General features: G+C 35.4%; 2 protein-coding genes across 4 annotated transcripts in view; one reads left to right on the top strand and one right to left on the bottom strand.

The window, feature by feature from the left end:
- The window catches only part of LOC145660721 (histone deacetylase 8-like), a 270630-nt gene that overhangs the window by 171751 nt on the left and 85142 nt on the right, over nt 1-13737 (top strand). The window lies entirely within an intron of this gene.
- Orc5 (origin recognition complex subunit 5) overlaps nt 1-13737 on the bottom strand; it is a 46590-nt gene that overhangs the window by 16676 nt on the left and 16177 nt on the right. For both annotated transcript variants that reach the window (XM_081726089.1, XM_081726090.1), the window contains exons 4-6: nt 10430-10545; nt 9177-9363; nt 6788-6918 (exon numbers count right to left, since the gene is read on the bottom strand). In XM_081726089.1, the coding sequence (XP_081582215.1) occupies nt 6788-6918; nt 9177-9363; nt 10430-10545 (434 nt within the window). The remainder of the gene's footprint in view (nt 1-6787; nt 6919-9176; nt 9364-10429; nt 10546-13737) is intronic.

The following is a 13737-nucleotide window of genomic DNA, read 5'->3' on the forward strand; positions in this document are numbered from 1 at the left end:
ACGCCATGGTATTACAACTGTGGTATCAAATTAAGTGATTGTCTCTTACTATAAAATATTAAAAAATAACTGTAATTATTACTAAGGATTTGTTTTAATTATGTGTGTGTGTGTGTGTATCTGCTTATTTAAATATAAAATACACTTCATCAGAGCCTGCTCAAAGGGTATAGCGCCCTTAGAGCAACTATTCAGGTTGCGCCCTAAAGAGGACAAATAAGTAAATAAAATAAAATAATTTTTCCTTTAAGATACTACGACTTTCAGTAAGATCAATTATAGGAACAATTACTATTTTGGACTTTTACTTTAGTAAATATATCAACCAAATCTGCCATGTAAATTTCATTTAATAAACTGCACTCGATAAAACCGTTGCTAAACCGTCCACTATATCCTGAGTCATTATAGTTTCGAAATACGCGTTAATTAATTTTGAGAAATTTTGCTCTGCGCTTGCTACTTTTCCGTTTTATATTTCAGAGACAGTTATAATTTTGTGTACGCGCTTAACAGATCGCTTTCAGTCACCGCCATAGATTTACGAACCTAATACAAAAGAGAGAGAGAGAGGGAGAGAGAGAGAGAGAGGGAATATTACTCGCTCTTATTCAAACCATCCATGTAGTGTTTCTTGCATAATTCAAAATTTCGTAAAACAAGATGCCGACTGCAAGGAACACCTTAGATATCGAAATTTTCAGACTTAGATATCAGATATTGCATCATCTTTTGGCTGTTGCTCTTCATAACGTATCTTGTCCATAAACAACTGAAATTTGTTCATGGGCTTGCACAGCATTTGCTCCTTTATCAAAAGAAAAAAAAATGTAAAATGTAGGAGAGTTTTGCGGAAAATTCAGTCATCTTCACGGTACAATATCTTACGATTTATTATAAGAATTCCAGCATTTCCTGTACATCTACTAGTTTCAATCGTTAAATGACGTAAAGCCTAATAAAGAATTAACAAAATCAAATACCTTAGCATATTTGCGTTTTACACAAATACACCAATGTACGTGATTTTATTCTTTAATTTACATAATACCATATTATACATAAAATGAAAATATTAACTTACGACGTAAAGCTTGACCCGTGTGACTCATTTACCCTGAGATTTGAGACACTAACGTCATCTCGTGCGCAAAAGGCTCATTCAAGGAGTTGTTGATGTTAAATTCGGTTGCTTTCAATCTTTATCTCCCGTCTACAAAGCTTTATTCGTAACATTTATATTTTGTAACACATCGTTCCAAATAATTAATGAACAAATACAGTAAACTTGAGTTTAGTGATGGGGTACTGTGGCTTAATGTTAGAGCGTTCACCTCTGGAGCGGGGGATTCCTGGTTCGATTCCAGCTCGCACCAAGTGGGCTTTGTGGTGGAAAAACACCATGTTCGTGGGTTTTCTCAGGGTTCTCCGTTTCCTCCCATCTTTTTCATTCCCACATTTCCTTCATTTGTGACCATCGCCGTCTCCTTTAGCCTAGCCGGCATAACCGTGGGACGTTAAACTTAAAAGATTTCATTTCATTTCAGATTTTGAAGTTTAGTGATATATTTTAATAGGCCTCTTCCAGGGATATACTTTGGTAGCTGTCATCATATTACTTTCGTGTTTCCAAAAAAATTTTAAGTGCTTCTATTATATCTCCTAATTGAAATTTCAGAAGTTTGAGGGCTTCTAAATGACTTGCCCATCGCTAACTGAGAGGTTTGAGGACACACATTTTACAGTGTGTTCTGTTAGATTATTCCACTGACGTGAAGACAAAGAACAGACATTAAGAATCCATTCTTTCTCATGCTGATCTGTTATCTACGGCGATGTCTGTACAGAAATCAGAAGTATCGACCTTAAAAATGAAAAGGGAAATTGTTACAATTTATATTCCAGGGAATTAAGAATTAGATTTCTGGGCTGTGGGCATCTAAGACCATTTAGCCTCTCACGTATATGAGGGATGACGTCCCTCGGCGAGCACACTATCTGATGAAAGGGAAGGAAGCGGCCTGGGACCATTATGTTAGGTGCCATCCCAGCATTTGTCTGGTGTGAATGAGGGAAACCCAAGGAAAATAATCACTCACGATGACTGGCCTAGAAAGGCTTTTACACTTTTTCGACAGAATGTTCCAACCGGGAATCGAACCCGGAAGCGTTCGCACCAAAGACGAGAGTGTTAGCGACTACGTCACGCGGTGCCACAATTTACATTCGAATGAAAAAAATGAAATCTTTGAGTTTTACGTCTTACAGTTATGCTGGTAAGGCTAAAGGAGACGGTGCTGATGAGAAATGAATGAAAAAATGGTAGAATGAAGAAAGTGGGAGGAAACGGGAAAACTCCGAGGAAGCCCGCGCACACGGTATTTGTCCACCACAAAGTTAACTTGGCGGGGTCTGGGATCGAACCCGGGACCCCAAGCACCAGAGGTGAACACTCTACTACTGAGCCACCGCGGCCCTTACATTCGAATGAAGACAGAGAGAAGGAGATGAACTAATCAGAAAACAGGCATGTAAGTTGAAATTAAACATTTATTTAGAAATTTATTAGTAGCAATGTTGTTCCCAAAAGAAAAAAAAAATAAAACTGGCATTTAAAAATATACAACAAACGTAATAGAAAAAAAATATAGTAAATACTAATATCCTAATATTTTAAGAAAATTTGATAGAAAGTTCACCGAAATAATCAGAATATATACACGAAAAGGAAAATTACATTAAATATAAACGAATATGTGCGAATACGCTACAACATATATTTCTTCTCTTGCACTCGAGGCTATCCTAACAGATTTATAACTAGTAATAATACAGGATGTTCGGAATGGGACTGATGGTTTTTAAAAGTTTATAGTTTTTATATGGTCAGAGATAAATAAATAAATAAATAAATAAAAAAAAAACATACATACATTTTAAAGGAGAACTCAAAAAGTTTATTTGGTCTTACTTACAAGTCATTCTAACTCAGTGTAACTCTACGTGAGCTCCATTTGTAATTCTTACAATATCTAGCTTAAACTCACTCTCTCTTCGCGTATTCTGTAATATCTGAGATGTTACGGAAGCAATCGCATTCCTAATACGGTTCTTCAGTTCATCAAGATTACGCACCTTTTCACCAGAATACACAAGGTCTTTCACATATTCCCACAGGAAGAAGTCCAGGGTGGTAACATCAGGAGAGCATGGAGACCACCTAATTGGCCATCACGGCCTATCCAACGGTCAGGAAATTCAGTATGAAGGTACTCTCTCACTTGTAGGCTCCAATGTGGCAGGGCACCATCCAATTGCAATATCATTTGAGGTTGCAAATGTTGTAACTGGGGAACACTAAAGTGATGAAGCATGTCTAAGAACACATTTCCTGTTATGGTTTGCTCTATGGAAAAGAAGAGGCCTATAACTGCATTATGTGTTAAAGCACACCAGACATTCAATTTGAGACTGTCTCTAGGATGTTCTATGTACGCATGCGGATTCTCAGATCCCCATATCCTAACAATGTGTCTGTTAACACAGCCAGACAAGTGAAAAAATTCCTCATGAGAGAAAACAACGTTCAATAGGAAATTATGGTCATAATCAATACTGTCCAGAATTTCAGTAGCAAATGCTGCTCTCTGTGGCTTATAGTCGGGCTTAATTTCTAGCAACAAATGCACCTTATACGCGCGCAAACGTAATTGTTTGTGTATCACATCGTGCAGTGTTGACTTTGGAATTGCCAATTGACTGCTCGCTACGCGTATTGACATCCTCGGGCTACATGAGAAACACTTTCTTATTGCTTCCATATTTTCTTTTGACACAGGCGATTTACCACCGCTGTGTTGTTTCACTACACTCCCCGTTGATAAAAACGGATCTTTCCACGCCTGGATATTGTTGCATGATGGGGGATCCTTGTGTTAAGCACGTCGAAAGTTTCGTTGAACTTGAACAACACTCTTTGTCTCTGCAAACCACCACACGCATTGCGCCTTTTCGACTGCTGACGCCAGTTCTGTTTATCGGCGATACTAGCGCCGTCACTGGTAGTTGTTCAAGTAGGAAAATTTGCTGAACAAAACTTTTTGAGTTTTCCTTCAATATGAATGTTTTTTTTTTTCTGTATTTCTGACCATATTAAAACTATACACTTTTAAAAACCGTCAGTTCCATTCCGGACACCCTGTATTAATTTTAATTTGTTATAATTTCATCATCAAGAAGCGCTGACAGCCCCCCTCCCCCCTGATTGAGCCGGTCATAATTTAATGCTACTTTAACACTTTCATTCTTTAATTACGCATTACTTATTTTTGTCGGTAAATTAATGTTAAAGTAACGCAAATCCTGTACTGGGTATAAAACAAGTGAGTTCTTGTGAGTTAACTTATGTCAGTATAACAAACTGATTTCAGAGGTCCCGAAAATTTCGTTACAGTGCTATTTTACTGTATTCTTATTTGTAACTTGCGAGAATCAAATCTTAATGAAGTAGCATTTTAGTAAATTTGCTCTTGTCTAGGTTTTAGAAACAAAGAGTAAACATTCAGCACAAACTCAACTTGGAGAAAAGTCACTCTCAAGAAAATTCTAACGACGCAATTATCGGAAAAGGGAACACGATGTACAGTTCGGTAAGGCCGCAAGTTTTAACTTCTAGTAGCAATTTTAAGCAGCTTTTTCTACTTCCTGAAATTACTACACCTTAACAGCGAAAAGTACAGGAGGATGTTCGATTACCAGTTGCAAAGAATTACTGATTTCTATTCACAGTAGATCAGAACAAAAATCTAGTATAATTATTGTGGTCTAGTTTTCTTAGATAATTAACATTGAAGAAAAATTCCCTCTCCTTTTAGCAGTTCTTTTTCATCGAGTCATTTTTATTTTCTAGACCATGGCCCTTCGTGTACTGTTTCATGGTACGTACCATTGAGTGCTACTTTTTAACCCCAATCTTTGTTTATTTTTATTGTCTACGAAAAAAAAAAAAAATAAAATGCGTTTAAGGCAATGGCCACATCTAATGCATGGCGCCATTTAATAAGTTAAGATACTAAATCTACTTCCATTCTCTCTTATTTCGTCTGATGTTACCGCATTCTAGCTTTGTTCTGTCCACTCAATAATTTACATATTTGTGATACATACTCTATTTTATATTGTTAAGGTATTTTATCGTTTGTTTTCAATAAGTAACAGAGGCTTCTTCAGTAAGAATTAGGGAACGGACCATTCTGGAAGCGATAAAATCACGTGTAACATAGTGATCGTTAATGGATCTCAAATACAAACTAAATTTACTTTCTTTCAAATGGAATGAAAACGTATGTTGCACAAGTATTGAAAGAGATAGTGAAAATATAACTGTACGGAAATATACTGTAGTTTATACAGCTTTGATGCTAAAAAGGGATGTTAAACTATAAATAAATAAGCCAACAATTTTTGTATTTAAAACACTGCTTTTAATTCACCTTTCCTCTAAAACGGTGAAGTATAAGGTTCCTTTAAAATAAATTATTCCTTCAGGATAAGACTAGTGTACCCAAACATTATATAAAAAATATTTCAATCTCTTTAGGATTTCACTCTTTCGTGATTTGAAAAATGCACATATCTGAAAAATAAACCTACGGAATCACTGTCTGAGATAATATACACATTGTGGAAAAATCTTAAAAGTTACCAATTATGTTCTAGAAAATTCATTATCAGAAAAATGTATATTTTTCCTGACAACAATGAATGTATGTTCAGAATAATTTGGATCCTTGCGAAACTTACAAAAATCTGCAGTTGCATCTCAGAAGGAAAATACAACGAACTCTCGACATCGATGGAAATTAATTACTAGCCAAGCCGCATTAAACCTGTGAAAGTGTATTGGAATGGGACAGAAGACACGGTATGTTACAAATCAACTCTTTGTTAATTGGAATAACACAAATCTCATCGCTAGATAAATGGAAATATGAATAGCAATCTCTGGATACGGTAGATCTTGTACTTATTGATCTACCACCAGCTTCTATTGAGAATATCGCTTTCTGTGTTTCCATACCATATTCCTTAGCCCAATCTACTGGGAACCTGCTACAATGGATATTTTGACCTAATGTAGAGTAGTAGTTAGTCGTTTAACGTAGAGTGCTTACATGTATTTCTGCTTCACTTGTTACCAGTAAACATGGCATTTCTTCTTCTTCTTCTACTACTACTATTACTACTACTACTACTACTACCACCACCACCAGTGGCGTAACTAAAGGCTTGGGGGCCTCCCCGCAGACAGCGTGGAGTGGGGCCCCCTCTTTACGTCCTGCTTCACGATTTGGGGCCCCCTGATGGCTTGAGGCCACCCGCATTGCGGGGTCTGCGAGGCCCTTATTTACGCCCCTGACGACGACTACTACTACTACTACTACTACTACTACTACTACTACTACTACTACTACTACTACTACTACTAATAATAATAATAATAATAATAATAATAATAACCGTAATAAATCTGTACATTATTCCGCCTTGTTTCCATCATCAGTTTATTAAAATTTGTTATATGCTCATCTCGTTAAACTTCCTTCAAAACACTGATTGAGTTTTTTAGTTTAGCGTCCCGTTTACATGAGTTCCTGCTGGGAATCGAAACCGGGTCTCCAATGCCAAATGCGCGTGCGCTAACCGCTTAGCCACGAGTGAGCTTTAAGCTACTTAATGCTTCAATATGAAATCAAATTTTAAAATTTTAGAAAAGTAGTCGTCTTACTATGTATTCCAGCTCGTTGAGATTCCTGCACATCTTGTAGAAGGATCCCACAATTATGTTGAGGTAATTGATGTAGATAATATCTTCACACGAATATGGACACGACCGGAAAAGTAGTTGCTTCACTTCATCTTTAAAAAGAGAACAAAAATTAAAATATCAATAAATAATACGATTTAGAGAAATAGCATTTATTAACATAACAATATATTAACGAAACGAACTTAAACAGTAGTAGAAAAAATATAATATACAGCCCTGTTCAAAACAAAAACCTGACTGCCCATTTCTGACTGAGAAGTCCGTCTGTTAGAGGCCACTGAATCTATACTTTAAACCCAGGTTTAAACATATGCAACTCACTACGGTTCAAATTACGCACCTTTAAAAGAGACCTAGTTAATTAATTTTTTTGGAATATGACTCTACAGTGTATATGAAGAGTAAGGGGAAAAAAAAAGAAGGAATGTCACAAAACTACATTTTCGAGAAAACGGCCTTTTAATATTGAAAACCATGTACAAAATGAATAGGGTTAAATTACACGAATAATCACTTAATAAAATTAAAAGGTTATTGTACGCAGTGAAATAGTACCAAGAATCACCAACAGATAGACCAAAGTACTCACATTAAAGCACACACATGGACATTCCTTGGTAATTTACAATAATAAAAGTTTGTAGTGACTGTACGTAATAGTGAGCATTGTTGCTGGTGCTAGAGGCATTGACTGGTACGGTCAGTCTCAAAGATGATTCTAACTAATTATTAAATACTTCATGATTTGCAAATTCTAAACGTTTGCGATTTACCGGCATTTACGCTTTAAAAAATGAAGCTCTATATGTTTAATCCTTTTCGGGATGACAAATTGATATTGTTGACACTGTAAAAACGGTATTCAAAACAAAATTATGTATTACAGCATGTATAGTTGGTGGCTAGCTTTTAAGGAAAAGGTGAGTGCTGATTCTCTTGAGTATGATTGTAAATTAATGAAAATGAAAAACCGTTATAAAACGGGAACATTACACATATAATTTTATAACCCAGTTATTGACCAATTCACCTCTATTTTCCTTAGACATAACCATACTTTTGTCTAGAATATAATGTTTGTTCTTAAACTTAGAACAGCTATCAAATGAGAAAAGGATGAATGTTGAAACACACTCTGACAGGATATGTATGGAAAAGTCGAGGACACTAAGATTTAGTAAGAACAAGATAGAGAAATGGATGTGCCATCACAAACAGCAAGAGTGATAAAGAAAGAAATATCAGTTGTGTTACTGTCCAGTGGAGTACTGAAGGCATTGTGGAGTTTGGACTACCATTATCTATCAATCTATAATCATGGGAGGATGATACCGTTTCGTCAACAACTTCCAGAAGCAATTGTTCATTCCGCCAATTTCGATGATAAGTAAAAGATAATACTCTATAGTCAAGATGTCATCTTGTAATTTACTAGCTAAACCTGCGCTGTCTACACAGCGCATCATTCACATATAAGCATCAATCTCCTTGTCGGTCCTCACATCTGTACATGGCCCTTTACAGATACAAGTGAAAGACGTGTTGATAAAAATTGGCTAGGGGTAACATTAAGGTGAGTTTTTTTCGATTATATTTTCAATGTCTCGCACCGTTTACAAGATTTGAGCCTACTTCCGATTGGAGTTTCTAATTCATGTATGATCTTCTTGCATGCAGTATATAATAAGTAAATATATTACAGACACAATGAATTATAATGTCTGAGATATATATATGGTGTTCATTGGACAAAACACTCCAAACAATAAAGATTCAACTTAGACTGGAGAAATGGCTATTCTTCGTTTTTCATTATCATTTGGTCTGAAACAAACGCCGGAGAGATATACTAACCCCGTACACAAATGTGTGGTGTTAGGATATATAACTCGTAGAATATGATGCTTTATTTATTTATTTATTTATTTTTTTAATTTCAATACTTTTAGTGTACCCCTAACGGCCAATTCTTTTAATATTCAATTAAAACTGAACAATCTACATAAAATTTCCAATCGATCAGTGAAAACGGCATCTTGTAGCTTCCGAGATATCACTATCAAAAGAATTGGCCACAAACATATAAACGTAGCATTTTAATATATAAATATTTGTATCTAATTTTAAACAAATCCTTCATGTGGATATAGTACCTGATACCATCCAAGGTCTTCTTTCATCATAAAATACACTAGATACTATAATACTGGGGCAGATTCAGGCTCATAGCAACTACTTCTAACTGCCATTATATGTATATGACACTGAATGACATTCGCCATCTTTTCATTTGATTAATCCTTGAGATCTGTAATAATCTGAAGTTAAAAAAAACGAGATTTGTTACCTTCATTGTACTGCGGGAAGAAAATTTGAATAGGCTCTGCAACGCCAGACTTTGGATACAAGTTTTCAGGAATGCCGTTCACAATCATAATCACGCAAATGTTTAATTTCACTAACTCCTGCAGACGTAGAAAAGCTGGCAAAATATTTGGTCCTAACTTCTTCAAATATTCACATCGATCAAGAACCTATAAACAATGAAAACATCTAAATTAGTTGTACGAATGTATTCTATAATATATAAAGACTTCAATTGCCACCCTACAAAAAATGTGAAGTGTAATGGATATAAATGAGGATAAAAGGTTCCTCTCGGAACTTTACTCTTCTGGTAATCCTATGGTTTAGTTTGTTAATGGAAAAGATAAGAGAATTGTTAGTTACAAAAGTAAAGTGTCACAAATTACATGAAAGCGCTCATTGTATAGTGATCTTTATTATGAACTAATTTTGAGGATATTCATTCTATTATCTGCATAGGACTTTAAAAAGTTCATTTCATTTCATTTCACTTCATTTCATTTCCTCTGCATTTTCTTTCTCTTCACAACAGAATGTACTCTCTATTTACATTTAATCCTTAATCGTGGGAAAGGAGCTGACAACGTGCTCGCACACACACTGCTAATACGTCATGATAAGGCTCCAGCTCATGAGAATATATGTGCAGACGAAATGAATAGAAATTCGAAATGTTAAGAGGGATTTGAGACTTTTTCGACCGAGCGTCCCCAGCGGGAATCGAATCTGGAACCGCTACCAAAGACGAGAGCGTTAGCGAAGTAGATTGTACATATATATCTTAGGGATGGCCCAAATTTTCACGAATCCGGATAATTTATTTCCCGGAATTGGAAATTTCACTTTCGGAATTCAGGAACTTTTCCGAAATAAGAATTTTCTAATATATATATATATATATATATATATATAGAGAGAGAGAGAGAGATACATATAGATATATACTGTTTGATTTCGCCTAAAACTAACGCAAAAATTACTTAAAATGTAGAATTATACTCTCTTGTTTTCACGAGTCTTACTGAAAAATGACTGGAAGTGGCCATGTACTTGGGTGTTGCAATTTTATTAATAATACTATTTCATGTAATGCTTTGAATTCGACACACAGCGCATTTGAAGTTATCAAGAATTTTTACACTGATAATGTTTAACTAAATATATCTACGGAAAGAAAAAAAATAATGATCTATTTACGTATTCATACAATTTTATATGTAGACGACTACTTACAAGAAAGATAGGTTCTTTCTGTATTCCACGGCTCAATACAAGTTCTCTCAAATTCCATACAAAGTCTGCCATGTTATCACATCTAACAAACGACTCGAAATCTTCACTTTCTTGTCCTAGAAAAACGAAAATCGTAGCAGTTAAAATAAAGCATTAGAGCAGTCAACAAATATACAGACAATAGTAGCATAAAAGCAGGCGATTATTAAATAAATAAATAAATAAATAAATAAATAAAAAAAAGAAAGGATTTTGAATAAAAGCTCTTAAAAGCTCTTCTACGAGTCACGCACAGACATACAGTGTCCAAAACCCAATGTATTCGCGATACAATTACCTGCGGATCGTAAGGAACGCCTACTTATATTTTTATACTCATCTGCATGCTTCCGAGGAAAATATTTGTGAATAATCATCTGCGATATATTTTAAACTACTCGGTCTTCTTTTGGCAGCAACAAATTTCGAAAATAAGTAAGCACAGAAAATAGCAATGGCGGGACCTACATACCATATGAAAAATGGAAACAAAGCAAATGAATGGCTAAACACTAGTCATGTGAGCGCCAAATAAGAACAACTTGATCAGGTTATCTTTAATACTTTCTCTATTATTAACATTGAAACAGTGTAAATCTCTTTGTGGGATACACTGTACATACTGTTAAGTTTGCCTTTTGACAGGTCTACTAAAAAAAATCGACCTAATCATCAGAGGCTCACCAAACGCTTCAGAAACATTTTCCACTTGTTTTAGAAATGATGGCCACTATCTAACTATACAATGAGGATTATTGTGTCTACTTAAAATTGAAGTGTTATTCACCTGATGATACTTAAAAAAAGAATACTTGGAAATCATGTGATTTTGGGCATTCAGATGGTACGGTTAGCCAAGCTGTCATCTACAGTGTGAGTTCTGATACAGTATCCTTAAAGTGTTTGATCTTCCAGTGTAAGTTCCTAACGATATGCTACCTCTAGTACTTGCCCTTTATGAAACTATTCACACAGCAGAATGTGAAGCGGCCCAGGAATTACCCCTTTTCGATTGAAAATAAGGTTCGTATTTGCGGTATGACTTTAATGCAGCATCCCTCTTTTTTAAAATAATAGTGCAAGATGTCTGTAATTCTTGAATACTTGTACTTCTGAGTTTCCGATTCCTTCTTGAACCCTTCGTCACAGAATAAAAACAGAAAGATGAAAAATAAAAACATCAGGGAATAAAAAGGAACGGCCTAATCAAGTGAATAACGGTGCTGAAACACACTTTGTGAAATTCTACGATCACATTAAGTGGTGGTGATGTACGCTGCAATGTGGCGGAATTGATTTGTACGTGCTTTTGTTCTCCAGTGAGAGTTTTCCAGCTCGTACTTGTACTTTTGTTGTAATGCCAATCCTGTGCGAATTGTGTAATTACTGCTTCCCATTCATCACTTAACAATCCCTTGTTTAAATTTAATTTTGGTTTTCTTAAATGAATACGAGTCTCTCTATTGCATTTTGGATCCTAATAAAATATTTGTATCTTTGTGTTGAGTTTCTTTTAGATATTTAGACAGATCTGACACCGGGCTTTCTGCTTCAGAAACTCTCATATGCTCGCTGACACGGACCTTTAGATTTCTTTTGGTTTTGTCTAAGTAACGCTCATGGCAATCGCATTAAATACCCTCCCCTTTTTTAAATAGGGATTCGTGTAATAACTCTTAAACTGGAATGAAAGGACCATCTATTGAAGTTAAGTAGTATGATGGGTATCCAGTACCATTATTAATTAATTGCTAAAAGAGATTTACATATTGATAGACCTGAAACCGATACGAAAGACATAAAATGGATGGGATTGCCTATTTTTCCCAGACTGACAACAACACTAATTAACATCTATATGCAATACGGTTTCCGTACAGCATTAGTCTCCCCGAAAACCTTAGAAAAGAACATTACCCAATTCCAGAGTTATTACACGGATCCCAATGAAAAATCGGTTATTTACGAAATAAAATACAGTTATTATGAGTGTTACATAAGCAAAACCACAATAAATCTAAAGGTTCTTGTCACGGAGATAATTAGGGATTCAAAAACGGAAAACCCGGTGTCAAGTCTGTCGAAACATCTCGAAGAAACACAACACAAAGTAGAAGATTCAAACATTTTATTGGGGGTCAGAAATGGAGGAAAGACTCGTATTTGAAAATTTATTTATTCATTAAAAAATAAATAAATAAATAAATTTAGACAAAGGATGGTTAAATGATCAATGGGAAACAGTAATTATAGAATTCGCATGGCATTGGAGTAACAATGAAAATAAGAGCACGAGCTGCTAACCTCTCACTCCCTCAAGAATGGGAGGGCACAAACTGACTTAGCCGTATTACAGCTTGCATCACCACGTTTTGATGTGTTATCGTTAAACTTGGCAAGGTGTGTTCCATCACCGCTCTATCATTGGTAAGTTCGTTCTATTTTATTCCATAATATTTTAATTTTTCTTCTCCTGTTTTTATGCTCCATTACCAAGATTCCAGGGGAGAGTCGAAAGAATAATATTCAGGAATTACAGAAATCTTTAAGTAGAATGACAGAACTCTTGAGCGTGGTTTTATATTGTCCAATACTGCAAGGTTTTAGAGTGACTGCTTTTTATTCTGGCCAAAACCCAAATGTGATTGTGTTGCGTTTAGTCGAAAAATAAAAATATGTAAAATGTTTGTTAATAAAATCTCCGTTTTAAAATGGCAATAGGTTCGTGAGATACTCGTATCCGGGTGACCTTGGCAATACCTCTGGTGGAAGTGCGCGAGCTTTCCGCTGTGTGTCGCTAGTTGTCGCTGCAGCCAGCTGCTTGCTGCTCAGCCACCGGACGGTGTATTTTCACCTAGGTACTGAAGGAGTAGAGTTCGAAACATGATAATGGGAATTGTTAAATGGAGGCGGTGATATTTAAATTACGAAGACAGGAAACCATTGGATTATGGCTGTAAGGAGACTGAAGCAGAAATCTGACCACTAAATTGCTCAGGAAAAAAAATGAATGAATGAAATAGTTTTTGGTATGTATGGTAATTTGTCATATTAGAATTAGTAACTTCCATTTCCCTTTCCTTATGTCTCGTATGAGAAAAGAAAGAAAAAAAAAAAAAAGGAAAGAAACTTTGAATTGGTTACCTTACGTAACCAGTAAATGTCTTGGTTGGACTATATGAATGAAACCCTTTTGATGTTGTTTGCTTTTAACTATAAATTTAAATTTTCAGTAGCTAACCTTGGTCATTCATATTGGGTAGAGCATT

Source organism: Thermobia domestica, chromosome 9 (assembly GCF_964235325.1).
Source record: "Thermobia domestica chromosome 9, izTheDome1.hap1.1, whole genome shotgun sequence".
NCBI lineage: Eukaryota > Metazoa > Arthropoda > Insecta > Zygentoma > Lepismatidae > Thermobia > Thermobia domestica.